The following is a 19,591-nucleotide window of genomic DNA, read 5'->3' as shown; positions in this document are numbered from 1 at the left end:
TTCTTTTATTACTCTGTCTAATCTACAAGTAGCTACAGTATAGTTAAGTTCAGTTTTCAGGGGTTTTTTACTTCATCTATTTGTATTCCCCCAACATACAGATAGCTAGGGTAATTGTTGTATACATTACTGTGGAGGTGACTGCTCTTGAAACATGTGAAAGGAGAAATTGTTTTTTAATCAAACTGTGCCAATAAAAGAAAAATTAGTTTTCTGGAACTGAAATACAATAAATAACAAGCAAACATTTTATTGGTGTGGGAACTTAATTTGTGTGTTTTGTTCTTTATAGTTGCCCTGTGGTCACCGATGTAAAGAGATTTGTCATTCAGGTAGCTGTCCTCTGAACTGCAGCCAGAAGGTTAAACTCCGATGTCTCTGTAAGAGACTGAAAAAGGTAAATCTCTAAGTTGCAATTTGAGAAGGATGTACATATTTTTTTACATGTTCCTAGTCTTGTGTGGATGACTTTTGTGGATGGTGCAGATTAGAATAGGCCCAGTTACTCTAGTAGATCTGTAACAGTTCACATCAGCTGAAGATCTAGGCTGCTATATCAGAAGATTCACTGGAGAATATAAAATCTTGTTAATTCTAGCAAATGATGGCTGCCTGACTTACAATAGCTTTGTTTTCAAGCACATTTCAATTTTTGTAGCTTCATGGGAAGACCAGTCAGATGACCTGGAGTGATTTGAGGAAAACAAATTATATTTCTCTGGTGATACTGGGAAAGTTTATATAAATTGGAACTAGTACAGATGTTGTGAAATGGGAACTGATGTTATCAGTTTAAGGTTCCCTGTAAACTTAAAAGCAAGTACAGCCATCAGCACCCTCAGTTTCTAACAAAGATAAGAACAAAGTAATGAAACAAGTTTACTATAACTATATATTATTATGAGGGAAAAGTCTTGAGAAGTCTTAACAAATAATTATATCTCGATGGAAAAAAAACATAATCTGACTTAAGGAAAAGGCATGTAAATTATTTTTCTGGACTCATTTAACTTCCAAGTGTTCCAAACAGGTTGCACTTCCCTAGAATTCTGAGGCTTCTCCAAGATATGTCTTGTGCATCCTGAAGTCTTGCAGATGGGGTGTTGAACAGGGGAAAGGATGACATATACAGAATAAGTGCTTAAAATGGATCAATCTCTGCTTACGGATAACCCCCCTTTTTTTTTAAAATTACTTCAATATTAGGAGAAGTGGAGAATGTGTGACTGAGAATTACCTAATTTTTTTCCCTGCTATGACCAGACCTTGCCCTGTAATCTGAGCCAGTTAAGAGAAACGTATATGAAATGACTAAGGCTCTGAATGGGAACTCATTCTGCCAGAGGTCCAGAAAATTATCTTATTTTGTCTCAGGCAAACAAGTGAGACATAAAGAAATGAACATTATAGCTAAAATGTTATCTAGGAAAATGAGTATAAAAGACAAATTATTCTTAACAGGAAATACAGTGCAGCAAGATACAAGAAGGCCAAGTTTCACTGGAATGCGATGCGTTATGCAAGGAAATGAAGCGGAAAGCATCTGAGGTAATGTATCCGTTGTAGCTATAATTTCTTCTCAGTGCTTCAAGAAAAGTAGAAAAAATGAACACAATTATTTTTCAAGGCAATACCAGCAAAAACTACAACATAAGTGGATGTGGTGTTGAATAGCAGCTGTTTTTTTCAGACTTGCATTTGTGAACACTGTTAATTAGCTGAATGAAATACTATTTTAAACAGTATTCTGTTTTTTGTTTTTTGTTTTTTGTTTTTTTTCTTTTTAATTTGTTTTTTTCTTTTTAATTTGTGGAAACTGATTCTTTTCTCTTTCACTGAGAACGAGTGATGTTCAGTGATAGTAAAACACTTGACAAAAGTAGTTTATTGTGTCTATTACTTTTTAACATGTCCAGACTGGAAAAAAATCTTTTAAAAACTCCAGACATTTACAGAGATAAACTGGTTTGCACAATTGCAAAACAAACATGAATTTCTGAAAACAAAGTGCATTACCTCTTAATAAAACTTTTCATGTCTAGCACTTAGTGAGCATGCACTTCCGAGGAGTTGTGTCTTTTACTGTACGTTTTATTAAAGAAATAGTTCTAGAAATGTTTTTCTATACTGTGATTATAATGGTTAAGGTTCCCTCTACCAATGTATGTTATACCTATGTATCTTCTACAAATATGACCACATCAGTGTAAAAAGAAGTTTTCTGTTGCCTTTTTTTCCACATTTGTGGGTCGCTTTTTCTTTTGTAGCTGAAATTTTGCCATTAGATGGCAGTGAAATACCAGGAGGCTAGTTGTGTAGTTTTTTTGCACACCAGACTTTCAGATTTCAGATGTGCATGGCTGAAAACGTCTTCTATGCACTTTTCTAAAGGGACTCTGTCATTGTGCCTAGATTAATGAAATTCTCAATAATGCTTTTATTTAATACAGTGTTTAGTAATTTAAACATTTGTCTGAAAACCTGCAAATAGGACTATTCTATTGACCCTGCCCTCAGTGCACACTGAGCTACAGTTTGCTAAAGCATGGGCTATTAATAGATTTTACATCTAACTTTTCTGAGCTAGTGATTCGGTGGTCCAAAAAAGGCCCAAAAATGTATACAAGAAGGCAGACACATAAACTTCCCCCATATACTCTTTCTGTTACTACTATTACTTAGTGATCTCTGACGGTGGGGATTTAAGAGAGTGAGATGCTGTCCTCTTGTCTCATGGTCTTTGTTGGATTTATCTCCTATTAACAGGCTTGGTTGTTTTTTTGGCACCTATAAATGTCCTGTACACTGAAATTTTAGATTTAGCCAAATACTCTGTGGGAGTAGAATACTTCCCTCTGTTGTGAGCCAAGCTCCTGGTAATTTCATTTTATGCCTTTGCTTTATGAAAAATAATTACTGATATTTTATCCCTATTTGGCATCTTTACACTATTCAGGATTTGGTGTCCTGTTAGTCACCCGATAAATCCTAGTTTTGCATCTCTTTATATGGAAACCACTCCATCCTGTTATCTTTTGTATATGTTCAGGCTTCACATTTTTTTGGTATTGCTGGACCAAAACCGAATGCAGGAGCTAAGATTCAAGAGCATGGTGTTTACATACTGATGTTTCTTCTGTACCATTTTTTCTTAATACTTTGTAGCATTTAATTTACTTCCTTGAACACTGCAAAATATTTCTGTAGAATTATCAATTCTAACTCCCATGACTTCTTTTCATATGACTCTTTGATAGTGGAACGTTTTTAATTACATTTGGTTTGTATTACACCAAGAGCTTTAAAGCAGTTTTGTTATGCATTATCCAATACTTGTTGTATTATTTACAAATATACAGATTTAATTTTGCTCTAGTAGTCAGGGAATATTTAGAGTACTTGGAATGAAATATGTGTGTGTAAATTATATACATACATAGGAATTATCTGTATGTGTGAGGTGTACTGAATTGAGGATAAAGTTGCTGAAAACTTAGAATTATTGTCTTTAGGAATTCTGCCAGTTGATAGTAAACAAACTCTTATTTTAAGGTTTTATATTTGTTGGTTCAGCTTGCCAAGTTTAAGTCAGAAGTTCAATTTACAACCTTTTGCACCCATTATACATTCCGTTTTTTCAAATGTGAGATGATACAGCTTTTTCCAAAAATATTTTGTCATCTCAGTAAGTTAAGAGCTCACATGATGGAGCATCACATGATTGCATCCTTTTGCTGAGAATCATTCTATAGGAGTAATTATGACTCCATAAGAAAATAGATTTAGTTGCTGTTTACAGCAGTTGCTTATCACTTTGTATGTCTGGACAGATAAAAGAGGCAGAAGCCAAAGCTGCTATTGAAGAAGAGAAGCGAAGACAACAGGTATCAACCTTTTTTTCTTCCTCACCCACATCCTCCTCACCTTGTTCTTGTTAGTAAAAAACTTAATTTATATGCAACTAAATATGTATAGTTTGTAATGTCATATGCATAGTCATTCCTGTCAGGTGTTACTGTACTCTCTGTGCTGTAAATTATTTACAATGATTAAAAGGCCAGGTTTCCCAAACAATTTTCGTAATTTTATGCAAAATGTTTATTTTTAAAATACTAAGTACTCTTTATTTTAATCAAACATTTTATACTTCGTAAACACCCACAGAATGCTGAATAGCCTCTGAAGAGATTTAAATATTGGGTGAAGCTCCTCTTCTCCCTCCCATCATAAAGGAGCAAGGACAGCTAAATGAGTCTTTGTCTTTCAAGGTCTCTGAGGCGGGTGGGGGGTGGGGGGGAAATGTGTATTTATTGTAATTGCTGTTGGTGGTGAGGGTATGTGGTCGGCATTGTAATCCACAAAGCTTCTGTGCCAGCTTCCAGGAGATGCTGATACTAATAATATTTCAGGCAAACACTGTAAGCTCGTTGGTGGTGATGGCTAGGTCAGGTTTGTCATTTGGAGTCTGTAACTGGCCTTCCAGCCAGTTCATGCATGTGTGCCTGAGTGAGCGTTTGACACCAAATCATATTCCAACTCCAGGGTGTGTTTTCTGACTCCTTTTACTCAATTGTCACAACATTTATGTATTTGGGTTATACTTGTGTTTTCACCTGCATGTCACTCTGTTTTTATCACAGGACACTGGCTTGCTCCCTACTTGAAAGGGGGCAAGGGAGGCTTACTCACAGATCCAGTCTTTTCATGCCATTTTCTCAATCTCATTAGGATAGACAGTTTCTCTCTGGACCGCAGCTTCTGTTATGCATACTTCAATAATTCTCTAGGCAGTTAATTAAAGCATTATGTCTACCAAGCAGTGCTCTAGCAAGGCCTACTTTTGCTTTTCAAAGGGGAGTGTGTCTACTCATCGTACAAGAAAAGCATGGAGTTATGCACCAATTGCCCAGGGGACCGGGCACTGTTTTGTGATCATCTTGCAATGTTTATTGCAACATTCATACCTCAGCTGTCTACAGTGTTGATCACATATTCCTTCATATAACTCAAAACAGTTAATCTAATTCTTCTTCTCTAAGCTGACCCTGGAAATGTTAGTTCTGGCACATAGGTCAGGAAGCATAGGTTGCACATAGATGTCTGAAACATATTGTTAGGTAGAGGAAATCTGTACCTGATGGTTCTGGAAGCTAAGTACTGAAGTGTGCTAATGGACATTTTCACACGTAAAAAATATGCATACAGTTTTAAAGCTAGAAATTCAAACTTGCTGGTGTTTGTCTTGTACCAAGTGTTTCATGCATTCCAGAAGGCATCCCACCCATTTACTAATGATTTCTGCTGCAAAATCACTTACTATAATCTCTAGTAAAGTCTCAGTAATGAGGCTCCACTGAAACTGTAGCAGATTCACTCCAGCAGCATATTGTGCAACATCATTTTGGCTGGATTCTGCAGCAGTGATTGTTTCTCTCTGCAGTCACACCACCATTGCATTCTGCTTGTACATTCACAGGAGTCTCACAGTTTCAGCCCAACAGTACCTTTGCGCAATATATGGCAACTGCTCCTGTGTATGTGTTGTGTGATGGATGCAGCATAGAAAACTTCAACTATACATAATCAAGCTTATTAAAAGGTTAGTTAAGAGTGGCTAGTTACTACAGCACATTAGGAAACGTTAGGACAACAGTAAAAGAAAAAAGGAACAAAACCATTTTAAAAAAAAAAAGGATAACAGTAACTAATAAATAGGCTCTAGAACTGCACACAAGTACTAACCTCAACTGCTGAAGACTTTTTATCTAGCATTGATTCCTTTCCAGTTTGATCTCATAATCTGCCGTCTGGTGATGCAAATTGGAGGATGTTACTATTGTAGGTTGTTGGGTCACACTAAGCGTATTTTTGAGTATACGCCCTTCTGACAGAAGTTTGCACCTTGTACCACCTTCCTGAACTCATTAGCACATTTTTATAAAGGCTGTTCATCTGTTAGTCACAGTTTCTTAAAACCTATTTTGAGTAATACTTTAATAAATCTTTTATATACAAACTAGTTAGCGCTCTGGTAAGTGCACATTTGTATTTTGGTATTTGCTATATTTGGTAGCAGCTTTTGCTAATGCCATTTACAGATGGAATCACTTGTCTCTTAGTGGAAGAGAGATGGCTTGGTTAGGCTTCTCGTCATGGCCCTAGCAGCCAAACTTTCCCTCTGCTTCTAATTCACAGGCACCCTGTGAGGCCAGGATTTTTGCAATTGCTAGAGGTGGAAAAAAGATCAGTGCTCTCTGTGTCCCTCTCTAGTGTAAAAGATTTGGTTTCTAGCTAACTGTTTCAATACTGAAAGTCAGGGTCTCAAACCCGAAGTCTAGGTTATGAAAGATTTTGTTTCCTTTTGTTTTGTAGAAAGAAAATTTTTTAACAGATCCTTAGAAAGTACAAAAGTTACTCATGCCTGTCCCTGTAAATAAAAATATATCCTCGCTTTCAGAATATACACTTTATAGTATAGTCATTGTTATTTGCATTCAGGTAGCTGCATTGTCCCATGAGAATGTTACTCCTTTCAATGCAGGAAGAGTATAGAGAATAACACATGAAAGAGCAAAATCCAGTGCCTGAGCAACACTAAACTAGACATTATCTGGCATCATATACCATATACTGGTTTATATACCATATACTGGGTATACAGTTTAAATAAATGCATATCATTTTACTTTTAATATGTCTATATACAAAGAACTTGGTTTCTTACTCTAAATAAAAATTCTAAGCTTGTTTAGCTTGAAAAGTACAGTTTGAAGACTGGACACAACCATTATTTTTCAGAGATCATTAAGGTGACACTTTGGGAATGAAGACAGTTACATAAAATCTGTAGGTAGCTTTCCAAGGATAGTGATGACTTCTCTCTCGTATTCTTTGTCTAGGAATCCTTTTTCATTATGTGTTTTGGTTTTTTATGATGTATTTATTTTTAGCCAGGTTTTTATAAAGTTCACTGAGAAAGCAATGCAGTGCCTGTTATATAATTGTTCGAGCCCTGTATTTTAATTCAAATTGCTGCAATTCACAAAGCACTCTGCTTTTAAAACTTACAGATCACAAGTATATAACTATAGAAACCCCAAATTTTATTTAGTGTCTGTGTAACGTGGAATACTGTCATGTTATCTATAAAACCTTAAGAACTCTGCCCTTGCCTCCAGATTTTGGGTTTTGAAAAACTGTTTCATTAAAATACTTTGCTTTTCTAAAGGAGGATTAGCTAGTTGAAAGTAATCTTGTTTCAAATAGGCTGTGTGACTTTGTCTGAAGTTTCCTGCCATATTGTCAGAGAAGAGCCAACAATTTCTGCCTTTTATTAGGTACAAAGGAATACACATCAAAATGGGTCTCCTCCTGCTAAGTGGTATCTGGTACAGGAAGGGAAGTAAGAGCTGCTTTGTGAAACTGAAAAATATTTGCTGTCAGGGAAGGAAGACCAAATATCAGGCAATCATCTTGAGTTTCAAGAGAAAATTTTATTTACTGGACTACTACTCTGCGCATTTCCCAAAACAGTCTTATTCTTGTTTCTTTAAAGCACCTACCTTACTGTCTTAGTCCCTCTTCCTGGCAGCACTGTAGTAGTAGTCTTGTAGATTTATTTCCTCTCATGGCCAAGCTTTGTGTCTGTTCACTGTCCATGTTTCCTCTGCTTCAGCTCAGTCTTGTGTCTTTTGCCCAGCCAGTCCCGGCTTGCTGCGCTCTGCTGCTCCCACCACTTATCCCTTTTACTTCATCTAGCTTCTCTGCTCCCTAGCACCTTGTTCCATGCTTTCTCTAGCAGCTGACAACTTGTCTCAAAAATCCAGGTAATGGTCAGACCTTTTCTGGTTTTAGTCTGTCTCAGATCTCCTTTAGAGCGTCTTTTCTGATCTGCCTAGCAATTAGAAGGCTTCTCATTGGAGTTTCATGCCAGTCTTCACTCTTTATTCTAGGCTGCCTAGTTCGAGTTTTACTGCAGCTTTGTTCCCTAAAATCAGTTTTGTCTGTATTCTCTTGGTGCTCTTTTAAAAGAATGTGGAGGGCAATGAGGAACAGGGATCAGAGGATCCTATTGTTTATTCCAGACGAGACCCTGAAACTACCATTCTGGGTTGGAAGCCTAGCATTCTTCTTATTTTTGAAATTGCTCTGCTTCTTTTTTGAGCCTAAGGGCATATGCTTCCTATTGAAGGACACTATATACCACCTACAGTCATATGAGTGACTAAATGTTAAGTTTTAACACTTAGCAAATCAAATATTTTTGTGCATGTCTAAGATGCACAATAGCTATTATCTAAAATTTAGCTAAGCATGCAAATGTAAAGAATTGAGGGAAATATGATAGATTTTTAGTTATTTATGTTTTTATTTATCTTTAGCAGAGTGCATCCTTATTACTGGAGGAGGTCTTTGAAGTTTCAGCCTGTGCTCTTATGTTATTATAATAGCTTAAATACGTGTGGTTTTTAATACAAAAAATAATGTATTTTTAGCATATTTCATGGAAATAAGAATCTCACGTTAGCCTAATATATTCAACCTGAGTTGAAAATTGAATATAAAACTTCAGTTGGCTGCATTTTTGGCAGCGTGTTTTATAGGAAATTAAACAATGGTTTAATGCTTGAAAGGGAAGTGCTTTGTAACTGGGATGTAGTCCTACTGTCTCATCTGTAAGAGATGTATAACTTCCATTGGCTGACAGTTACTTTTATTAAATGTTTTTTTGGAATGTTATTTAAAATTTTCTTATCTTTAATTCTGACACAAATGTCAACTACTTGTGGTTCTCTTCATTTAGGCTGAGCTGGAAGCTTTCGAAAACAGATTAAAAGGGCGAAGAAAGAATAAGAGAAGAAAAGATGAAGTAGAAGTTGAACCATCATTGTGGCAAAAATACAAGAACCTCATTATGTTGCCAGTGTTTGGAGTTGCTGTTGTGATGGTTGCATGGCTCATGGTCTACAATGGCTGAAAACAATATTTAATATATACCTCAGTTGGACTTTAGGTAGCTATTATTCCTAGAATGTCAATCTGTGCGTAACAGAACTTAATATGCATAGATTATGCATGTACACTATTTGCCAAGAAAAGTGCAGAGGAGGGAAGAAATGTCACCTTTTGTGTACTACATACACAGCACGAAACTGAACTCAGACACTGAAAGTAATAGTAGATTTTAATCTACACTGAAGTGCTGATAGTTTGTCTGACTGAGATCTGTTAACATCTCCTCTATTAGTAGTGTTACTTTTCCTTGTCTCCATTTCATAATATTAAGAATAGTTTGGTATAAAATGCTTTATTGAATATATGTTTCCTGTAAAATCAGTTCAGTGGTTTATTGAAGATTAGTGTTCTTATGCTGGTCTTTATGTTGTATCACAAAATAATTTCTGTGCTTCATGTCAGTTTTAATTATGACAACTAACAGGGAACTTTGGATCACTTAGTCTTGAATATTTTGGGGCCTCGTTCAGAGAAAGGAAATATATCACAGCTATATCACAAACAATACAGTGGCCTCCTTACAGACTGCAGACTGTGAGGTTTGCTTTTTCATTGTTTCCCCACCTCCGCTCTTCTTTCCTCAAGATCAAACTAATTGAAATGTTCATTTAGTGGACAGATACATTGGCTGAACATGAATGTAAAGTAGTTTCAGAGTACAGGGGTGCCTTTTTATCACTATCCCCAAATGCCAACAGCAGAAAAACAATTCAAAATTGAACTTAAGAGTATCACTTGACTGTTTGTATAGATAAATGTCACAGTTGGCAATTTGCACAGGTGTGCGAAAACGTAATTGAATAGTGTCATAATACAGTTAGATGTCATTCTGAAACCATCTGGATGGTGCTTGCTAGTCACATAGAAACTATCTAGCTAAACTTTTAAACGTTTAAATATTTTCTTACTGACAGTTTGGAATACCTCGCTTAAGGTTATAAGTGTTGGTTGGTAGAATTGAGAGGTTTTTATGTAGCTTCAGGATTATCAGAGAAGCTGTGTGGTCTCAGCTGAGAGATTGCAAGTTAAATTCAGGAGCAGGGGGAAATCAGGAAACTGAATTTTTAAACCTCTGCTGGAAATTTTATGCTGATACTCAAGCATTACAGGTAGCTACAAAGTGATTACAAGCTCCTGAAAAAAAACGAGGTACAAAGCCAAAGGGCATTAGTTGCCTTGTAATTCAGGCATATAATTTCATCACAAATCCTGCAAAAGCAATGGGACCATTTCTGTGAATTACTAGAGAAGATTGCAGTTTGCTTGAAAGCTCTTTTGGTTGATTTTGACCCACCTGTAAAGGGACCTGGTATTAATTTGAGCATATACCCAATTGTAATTCTGATTCAGCAGCAGGAAAATGAAATAGAAAAGCTGCAAAAAGTCAGTAGCTTTTGATTGCATAGATCAACAAACAGGGAGAAAATCAGTTTCTTCTCAATTTTTCGCTGAAGTTTGGTGAATGAGGAGAGAGGTGAGGAAAACTTGACAATATTTAGCATGCATTGATACTAATTTATAGTGCTTTATGGGGCTTTTTAATTGACTTTTTAGAAATACATATTAGTTATGTGTCAGACTGTTAGTCTTTAAAGTTGTAGAATTGAAATTATGCCAGGCAAAGTTGCATCTCTATTGAATTTTCTTATTTTCTAGTATAAGAAATAAACCATTTTTCATATTGTTATTTTAATATTTTTCTATAATATTAATGCCTGGAAGATAACTCCAGATATAATAATGTTTTCTTTAAATGCTATTGTGTGACTGCTTATGCCAGTAACTCTTTTCTCACTGAGAGGGAAAGAAGAGATATTTTTGTTCAGCTGAAGTAAAATGTGATGGGTTGTCCAAAAGTACAAAAAGATACCTTTCTGGATGAAATATGCAGATCAACATGAATGAGACCATTGTGGAAAAGAGTTTTATCTTACATGACTATAACTAATTTTTTCTATTTACTGCTATCTTTTGCTTTAAAACAAGTACAATGGAAAGTTTATCCTTGCCTCTACAACAAAGACGAGAAATATCTCTCTAGAGAGCTATAAAAATGAACTACACTTGTTCTATGTTTGAAGTAGTTCTTAGTATTCTTTTCTGCATATTTTGTAGTATTTGTGTGAAATGCTGAAGAGGAAAAGGCTTCTCATTGATCATCTTTATTATAATAAGAAAGCACAGATGTGTGTGGACATATTCCCTTTCTTAAAGGATTAGTAACTCTCCTGAACCTTGCATATGCAAGACATACCTATTTTTGAAATTTTATTCAAAATAATTCTGTGTATCTTATCCAACCATCTGCATTCTGTTGGTCTGCCTGCTGAACCAGATATTTATTTCTTGGCGTAAAAAAAGTGTGGGGGTTCAAGCAATCTGCAGTTTAATAAATCACTAGTTTTCTACTTGGTTCTTGAAATTATTTTTACAGTTAATTTTTTGCCTTTCTTTGGTTGGAGCTGCATGTTGTCAACAACCTTTGAAGTAAAAGGTACCTATAAAATCACCTGTTATTTAGTATTAATGAAAGATGGTAATTCTAGAAAAAACTGAACTGAAGGTAGATAGAGTTTTTTTTAGCAATTTATATGTAGCATACTGTTACATAATGTAATGAGGAAGTATTTTGGATGTTAACTGTTTACCAAAAAAAAAAGAATATTGATAAGTATACATTAAAACAAATTATATAATCTGACCTGCTGTTGAAGGGAAATTAGTGATAGAAGCCTGACAGTGATTTAACATGGAGAATATTTAGCCATGTGTAAAATGAAAAAACCTGGGGCTCTTCCTGATTCCAGATGCATTCTGGTGAGCATTTATCCTTCTGCTGAACCAAGGTACTTACAAGTTGTCGGTATATTTGGGATTGGAAACTCCTTGGACAAGTTTGTTCCCTGTAACAATATCAAATCCACTGTGTGTGTTAATTTAATGTAAAAACCAAGTCAGACAATAAACGTATCAAAAACAACCTGAAAAATTGTTTGTTCTCAAGGAACTGGTGTAGTGAAGCAGCAAACCTCCAGGGTAATGAAGACTGACACACTGCAGTGGAAGTTTTAGACATGATTTTTGTTCCTTTCTCTGGCTGGGATAGTTCTTACTGCTTGAATTAATGCTGGAATTATGTAATCATGTTCCTTCATATTACTGGTCTGACAAAATTGTGAAAATGGGTTGGGGAAGTTGATTAAGATGAAACATGGGAATGGACTGAGTAGCTGATTTTTTTTGCCTCATATGGAGAAATATAACTGGTTATTAGACATTTGTGCTGATCGTAACTACTAGAGAAGGAAATGTTACTATGCAGATAGCCCCAAAATTTGTTCATAAAAGCGTCTGTGCTTGATTGTGGCTTTAAAGCACTGAGTTTATCATCTCAGTAGTTCAGGCTCCAAAACATATCTGCTCTGTGCCAGCTTTTCTGAGTGATGAGCTTGTGTGTTGTGGGGTTAGAGCACAGAGATGCTGGGTCTGAAAAATGTTCCTGTGCCAGGCAGTGGAAGCTTGATATCTGTGGCAGTTGTTCTCTGGTGTGTGCTTTAGGGTGGAGCACTCTTGCGTGGACAGTTTGTGTGTCACCCTGTCCTTGGTGTAATTTATTTGGATATCCCTTTTCTGCTTTGGTTTCATCCCATTACCAGTTGTTATCTATGGGCATTCAAGTTACTCCCTTTTCTTGCTTCATGAATGTAAATTCGTATTCATGTCTGCTCTTATTTAAGTAAATCAGTCAGTTGCTCTAAAGAATTAGGAAATGAAGAACATGTAGTGGTTTGTATTTACTAGGAAAGGAGGGTAAAAATCAGAGAAAATCAAATGAAGTCAAAATAATAATAAGATAATGAGATATTCTTCTTTCCACTAATGGTTAGACATTAATGAACTCCTTGAACACTGCATTAAAATGTTCATATGCCATGGTACTGGAAAACAAGTTTATGGTATGGATAGTGTATGAATATGAGCTCTGTGATATATCAAACTGAGTCATAAGGTGAAACCACAGCTGTGTAGAAGTAAGTCGTACTCTGAGGGAACTGTGGCTCAATTCAACCAAGTATTACTTAGGCTAAATAATTGTTGCTCATGCAGTGATTTAAGTGATAAAATTGCCAGCAAACCCAGAACTCAGCTTAGGCTTTCTCTGTGTACTGTACGCTGAAGCTGAACCTTGTTGTGAAACTGCAATTTCAATGGCTCTCCTGCTAGAGGAAATTAGTATGAGATTAGGAGTCAAGATTGGCTTGGGGGTTGGAATTCACAGTTCTCCAGCTGAAGAGAAACCATCCTTCAGCCAAGACCAAGCTGGCTTTGTCCTGCACCTCTTAGATTTAAGTTTTCATTTTCTATTAAAATTTTTGACTACCTATTATTAGGGCTACCTAATCTCTGTATAATACTGTTATGAATAACAAATTATGGTTTGATTCCTCTTTTTATCAGCATTATAGCACAAAATATTTGTTGGTTTACATTAAGCAGTTTGAAGATTTTGCATAAGTGCTCTTGTTTCTCTTTCCATGCTTTTCCTATTTTTGTGCAATTGTTTTAAAACCAAAACCACTGTTTTCCTCCAGAGCGGACTTTGGTTGGTTAGTTAAAAAAATGCAGGACCATGAGCAGAAGTCTCTTAAGTACACTGGCACTCTAGAAGCAGAGAGTGCCTTGTCTCTGTACCATAAACTTTGCACTCAAAGTAAGAGGGCCTAAATCATAAGGTATTGAAATACAGACATCTGGAAAAGAAGCTGGGGAAAAAAAGGCTAAGAAGTGTTCACCTTATTACATATGGAATATTATATGTATAAATTTAGAAATATAAACGAAGTCTATATGTGAGGGTTATCACCCTCACTGATAGCCAAGAGTGGTGACACAACTAGCAGCCATATTCATGGCGAAGTGGTTGTTCACTTTTTTTAATGTTTTCTAACTCACATTTTGAACGATAGCATTTCAGAAGCACTCAGTCATGCACAGTAAAATACTGGCAGCCTTTCTCGTTTACAGATGTCATCTCAGAACCCAGTCGCTGTGCCAGTGACATTTTTGTGACTCTTGGAAGGGTCCTGAACTGTTTCTGTTCTGGTAGCACCCACTTCCACTGATTTTGTCCTGGTTTTTGTTTTGCCTTTTGTCCTGTCGACTTTATCATTCTTGAATAGTGCTTGTGAGCTCCCTTATGTGCACAGACCGAGACTTGACATCTTTGGATACAGGGAAGAGAGGATAAATATATCAAATGCAAGTCTTAAAAGCCGATGTCTCATGGGGGTGGGGCATTTGCTCTGTAATTTGCAGCTTCAGGTGGCACCTGTCTCTTGGCCTGAGAGCTTTGCTTCAACATATTTGCACCAACCACCACCTCCCTCCAGCTCCGGATCGCTGGGGCGGGTCAGGGCCTGATCCGGCACGGGGACAGATGTAGCGTCTCCGGATCGCCGCTGTCCCCCCGCGCAGCGCTTCTTCCGATAGGAGGGACGGGGCACGGCGGACTTGTCGCCAGGGGGCTGGGACCGGAGCCTCCTGCGGGGAAGGAGCTGGAAAAAACTGTCGTCGGCTCCGGGAGAGCCTTCTCCCGCCGGAGCCCCTTCCCCTCCGCTTCTGCTGTGCCGGCGCCTCTTTCAGCTCTCTTTGGAGGTGAGGATGGGCTGGGAAAAGCGAGCCTCTGTGCTAGGGAGGAAAGCGTTGCAGTCCCTGTGCGAACGAAACTCTCTGTCCCTGGGGTAAAATGAAAACATGACCGTAACGTAAAATGAAGAGCAATCGGAAGGCAGGCACGTTCTCTAGCGCCCAGGGATGTCCACCTGGGAAGCGCTGATGAATGAACGGACCCACGCTTGCCATTCCCCGCTCTGAACTCTGCGCTTCGACGCGACGGGCCGGGAGTACCGGGAGGTCCATGGGCTGTGCTGGCTTCTGATCGCTCCGGCCGCAAGTGCTCATCCTGGCGGCCCGGCGAAGCGCCGGCGAGCCAAGGTGAGGGCTGCGAGGGGCGAGCTCCGGGGGTTCTCGGCCCGCACATCGTCCCTGGCCCAGGCTTGTCTTGCCACCTGAAGCCCTACGCGGCGTGAAGAGGCGTCCCTGATCGGTGGCGGAGAACGGGGGGGAACAAAAGCTGTGCCCACTTCATCCGCCGTCCCCGAGGGACGGCTTTAGGGCGAAATTAGCAAGTGGGCTGTCTCTCAGCGCGTCCCAAAGGGGTAGAGCCTTGTGTGCAAAAGGGGTGGGGATGTGGCTCTTTCTCGCGGAGGTTTATTATTATTGGGTGGAGGAGGAGGGAGGGAGAGTCGGCCGAGAAGACAAAATGCGGGAACTCCCCCCGCCCGGCAAGCGTGTCTGTGCGGGAGGCGGGAGGAGGCCGCTCCTCGGAGACCGAGGTAGAGAAGGGTGAGGGGGACAACCAAAGTGGAGAGGGATCAGCAGTCAGAGCATGCTCTCCACGCAACAGTTCCCTGCCCTGCCTGCGGAGGAGGAGCGCTACCGGCAGGTCCTCTCCGCCAGCCGGGTAAGGCGAGCCTGAGGGCGCTCCCCTCCGTGCGTGGGGCCGCCTGGGGACCACGGGGCCGGGGAATTGTGAAGGCGGCTTCTCCGCTGCTCGGCGACCCCTGAGCTGCGGGCGGGGGCAGCGCGCTCGGGGGACACTCCCGGCCGCCGCTGGTCCTGCGCGGAATCCCCGTGCGCGGCGCACACCCTGCGCTGCCGCGGCGTGGTTGAGCGGCAGGTTCCTCGGGCAAGAGAAGGGCGACCCGAGCCCGCCAATCTGTCGTAGCGAGAGCGGACCTGTGGCTCGCAGGCAGGGACGATGCCCTGCCCCGGGTGGCGCAGCCCGGGGGACGGCCGGGGACAGCGACCGCCCGCGCCCAACCTGCCGCGATGGGGCCGTCCCGGAGCGCTCCAGTGCCGAAACTTGCGCGGCTGTGCGGGGCCGCGTTCAGAGGCGCGGGTTGCAGGTGAGCCGCTCGTTGTTAGCGTCTCATGGAGAGCCGAGAGGCGCCCTCTCCCCAGTTCTCTCACGAAGTCAACGGGGATGATCAAGGGGGTCGATGTGCCTGTTAATTGCTCTGCTGCTGGAAGGACTGCGGAGGAGGTGGCCGAACCCGAGGGCAACAGGTCCGGCTAGGATTTGCAGGAGTAAAATTTGGATTTAGCCTCTGACAAGACGGTCATGGCAACCTCCATCGGAGACCGCGCTCCCGGAGAGCCGATGCACCGTGACCCCGGCGCGGTAGTTGCCCCCCTCGCAGGAGCGGGAGCTGACTTTACCCTTGCGTCGGTGCAGCCTGGGGTCGAGTGGAGGAACACCTTCCCCTCCTCTCGCCCCCTGCTACGGCTGTCTGGCGGGATGGTACCGCTGGCCGCAACCACCCACAGGGGGAGGTCATCCCACGAAGCAGTTAATCCTTGCAGGGAGAATCAGCACACTTGTGTAGTTGGAAGTGTCTGAGGGGATAGCGCGGGCGTTGGCAGTGTCCCAGCACGCTCCTAGAGGAGGGACGAGGGGGCGAAGGAGCTTTCTTTGGCCGCCTTTGTGGGAGAGGTGGCTGACGCGCTAGGGTCAGTATTTTGTTCGCAGGACCCTGCGAACCTGCAGGGTCAGGCCCTCCAGCCTGCCCGTCCCTCCGCTACCCGGGGCGCAGGTTGTCCCCCGGTGTCCCCGGTGCGGGTGGCGCTGACAGAGGAGCAGGCACGGCGGGGACCGCAGGTGGAGAACGGGGCAGGGGCAGCGTTCCCCGTGACAGTGCGGGTGTGAAGCCCGCGGCTAGCGAGCGGGAGCGTCCGCCGGCAGGGCTGGTGTCATCTCTCTCCGCCGGCAGGGCTGGCATCCCTTTCCGCCGCCGGCCGGGACCGGCGAGGGGGAGCACAGGAGCGCTCAGCCTGATGCGTGGCACTTGCGGAGAGGGCGTCGGAGCCTCCTGTGCTGTCACAGCGATCGTGCGCGATCGAAATGGCACTGCAGCTGGTTTCACAAGTTTGTAAATACGGCAGTATACTTTGGTAGTATCGCTACTCCACTTGATTTAAAATGCAGAATCTTTGGACGCATTTCATGGCAGGTGATTAATTAATTAACCTTTATTTTAAATTATTAGAAGTCTGACTGAGACGGTGAAACTCTTAAGTGAAATCAAATATCTAGAGCTTTTAATGCATTCACGGGGTCTCTTGTGAAGTTTTAGCTTTCAGCAGTAAGGATATGGTAGTGGATTTTTCCATATGGCCACTTACACACTCCCTGTGTTCCTAAAACATGGACCACTCAGCAGGATTAAACTTTTTGTTTGTTTTTATAATGAATGCCCTGGTTGGAGATCTCTGTTATAAGCTTCTCAGGTATTGTGACACAGAGAGCTATGAATTAGTGTCACTGAGATAATCCAAGCAATTATAATCCAAGCAACTGTAGTAATACAGGGAATTAAAGAACCATTCTGCTTCTGTGTCTCTGTAAAAGCTATGACATCTCCAGAGCATCTTGGACATCAAGGTTCTTTAGGAAGCTGAGGCCTCCTCCAAGTGAACAAAGAAATCTTAAACAATGTTCAAGCCTCCTTTAGATAGCGAATGCCTGTGACTTTTCTTCTCTCCTCTGTTTATGGAGTACCCCAACAGGCAGATGAGTTCTCTCAGATTCTGGCTACAGGGAAGCCCAACCCTTTCACCCTGCATGTAATCCTCATTTAGCATATATTTTCAAGGAAGCTACCAGCACTCATTTTCCTGAGAAGCCTCTCGTGGATGGTGAGGCAGGCAGCCCAGCTCACTTGCCCAGATTAGGATAGTCTGCTTGTGCACTTAGTGTCTCATGGGACCATCAGGACAAAATACTGTTTTTCCTGTCTTTTGGAGCTGTAACTATAAAATACTGAACAAAACTTTCCCTTCTTCTCCAGAAGTCTTTGCTGGCACTTGACAGTCTGTAGATAATTTGAGTGTTCAGTGAATCAAAAGTACTGTTTGAAATGTGTCATGATTGGAGGTGTTCTATAAAATGTGCAATGCACACAGGGCAATTTAATGTATCTGTATTATTGGTTGACTATTAGTTATGTATTAGATGATGTCTGCAGATACAAATGAAAGCCAGGACTGTTTGTAGTGCCAGTAATTATTTAAAAATGCAGGCTTCCTTGAATGCAGGAGTTGCTTTTGTGTTGCCCTTTTTTTTTTTTTCTGCTAAGCTTATATACATATTTAGGTCTTAGCACTCAGCTCCCTTGAGGAACATTACTATTACTGTCCTGCCATTATACTAAGTCCATGTATTGCCAGACACATAGTTTCTTGTCATTACTTGTGTGGCCATACAAGGAGCGAGTGCAGAAGCTGAGGTGGATAAGCACCTAGGCAGAAATCTCATTTGTCTGGAGGAGAACGGTCCTTCCTAGAGAAGGTGGAACAGGCAAGGGAATGTCAGAATAATTATACTGGGCAAAAAAGCCAAGTGGCTCCTGCTCTCACCACTACTCAACTACTCCAACCAACAAATACTGAACTCTGAACATACTCTTCAGACACAAGTAGGAAGACAGTGCTTCAATCGGTGTGTCTCAGTGGCTGTTTGAGCTCTGTGAGTGTTTGCCATGCTGAGGCCCAGCAAACTGAGGTCATTCCAGTCCAGTAGGCACAATACAAGCGCTATAGATGCTTCTTTAAGAGGTGGGAACTGTGGCTTTGCCCCCACCTGGACCAGGAGGCCCTGGATACCAGGTATCTACTTCCAGGCTGAAGATCACTTGCTGTCAGGCAGTTACATGCAGTGGCACTCCTGGTCGGGTCTGGTCAGGTTTTAAAAGATGGTGGCTATGGCTACATTGTGTGGGAAGAGTTTGAATCCTGTCAGCGTGTCAGGTATCCTCAGCAAGTGCTTACAAGGCCAGATGAATGTCTTGTTTCTGAATGCCAGCCAGGGTTTGGCAGGGGTGGATGTCGGGCCACTTGCAGCAGAGCAGTTTTAGACTTGCACATGCAGCCTAGGCCCGTCCAAATGTGGCTGCCAGACCCCTTCCTGATTTTTAAATGCCTTCAGGATGAAGCAGCTAAGTAAGCAGCAGGGCTTGAGAGGGACAGTCTGATTACAGTTTGAAATTTTCATGTTTGTAGTCTGTTCCAGTTTCTTTCCCTATAGAAAAGAAATGGACCATATAAATGGCAAGCTGGGTACATATGGTTCTTCAACCGCAGGAGAGAAAGGTGGATAATAACCCCTTGTGAAATGACGGATTGTCACAGAAGGACAAGGAAAGCTCGTTGTAAAGGTCTTCATGCACAGAACTGCCTCTGAAGACAGTATCCAATCTGCTCCAGCCTGACTACTCTCATTGGCTCTGAATTTTTAATTGTAGTGGCCCTCTACAGTCTCATCCAGGACTGTACTGAGCCTCAGTCTGAGCGGCAGGGCATAAGAGCCACCCAGCAAGTGCTGGGATCTGTAACTGGGGATGTTACTAGGTGTGTGAGGTGGATCCTCACTTCCCGAGAGGCTGCATGAGGAAAAATGTGCGGAAGAAAGGAAAGGAGCGCCTGGACCTTGCCGGGGTGGCTCAGCTCCCTGGCTCTC

General features: G+C 41.3%; 2 protein-coding genes across 3 annotated transcripts in view; both read left to right on the top strand.

Annotated features, from left to right (window-relative positions):
• Nucleotides 1-12,004, top strand: part of NFXL1 (nuclear transcription factor, X-box binding like 1) — a 46,127-nt gene extending 34,123 nt beyond the window's left edge. The window contains exons 19-22 of the mRNA XM_051789946.1: nt 293-397; nt 1,462-1,548; nt 3,831-3,884; nt 8,804-12,004. Of these exons, the coding sequence (XP_051645906.1) occupies nt 293-397; nt 1,462-1,548; nt 3,831-3,884; nt 8,804-8,977 (420 nt within the window). The 3' untranslated portion in view covers nt 8,978-12,004. The remainder of the gene's footprint in view (nt 1-292; nt 398-1,461; nt 1,549-3,830; nt 3,885-8,803) is intronic.
• Nucleotides 12,005-14,451: 2,447 nt separating this feature from the next.
• CORIN (corin, serine peptidase) overlaps nt 14,452-19,591 on the top strand; it is a 119,814-nt gene continuing 114,674 nt past the window's right edge. For both annotated transcript variants that reach the window (XM_051789944.1, XM_051789943.1), the window contains exon 1: nt 14,452-15,538. In XM_051789944.1, the coding sequence (XP_051645904.1) occupies nt 15,464-15,538 (75 nt within the window). In that variant the 5' untranslated portion in view covers nt 14,452-15,463. The remainder of the gene's footprint in view (nt 15,539-19,591) is intronic.

This window comes from Manacus candei, unplaced genomic scaffold (assembly GCF_025592945.1).
Source record: "Manacus candei isolate 608988 ecotype Guabito, Panama unplaced genomic scaffold, ASM2559294v1 h1tg000028l, whole genome shotgun sequence".
Taxonomy (NCBI): Eukaryota; Metazoa; Chordata; class Aves; order Passeriformes; family Pipridae; genus Manacus; species Manacus candei.
Note: the sequence above shows the minus strand (reverse complement) of the source record. Positions and strands in the feature narration are given on the sequence as shown.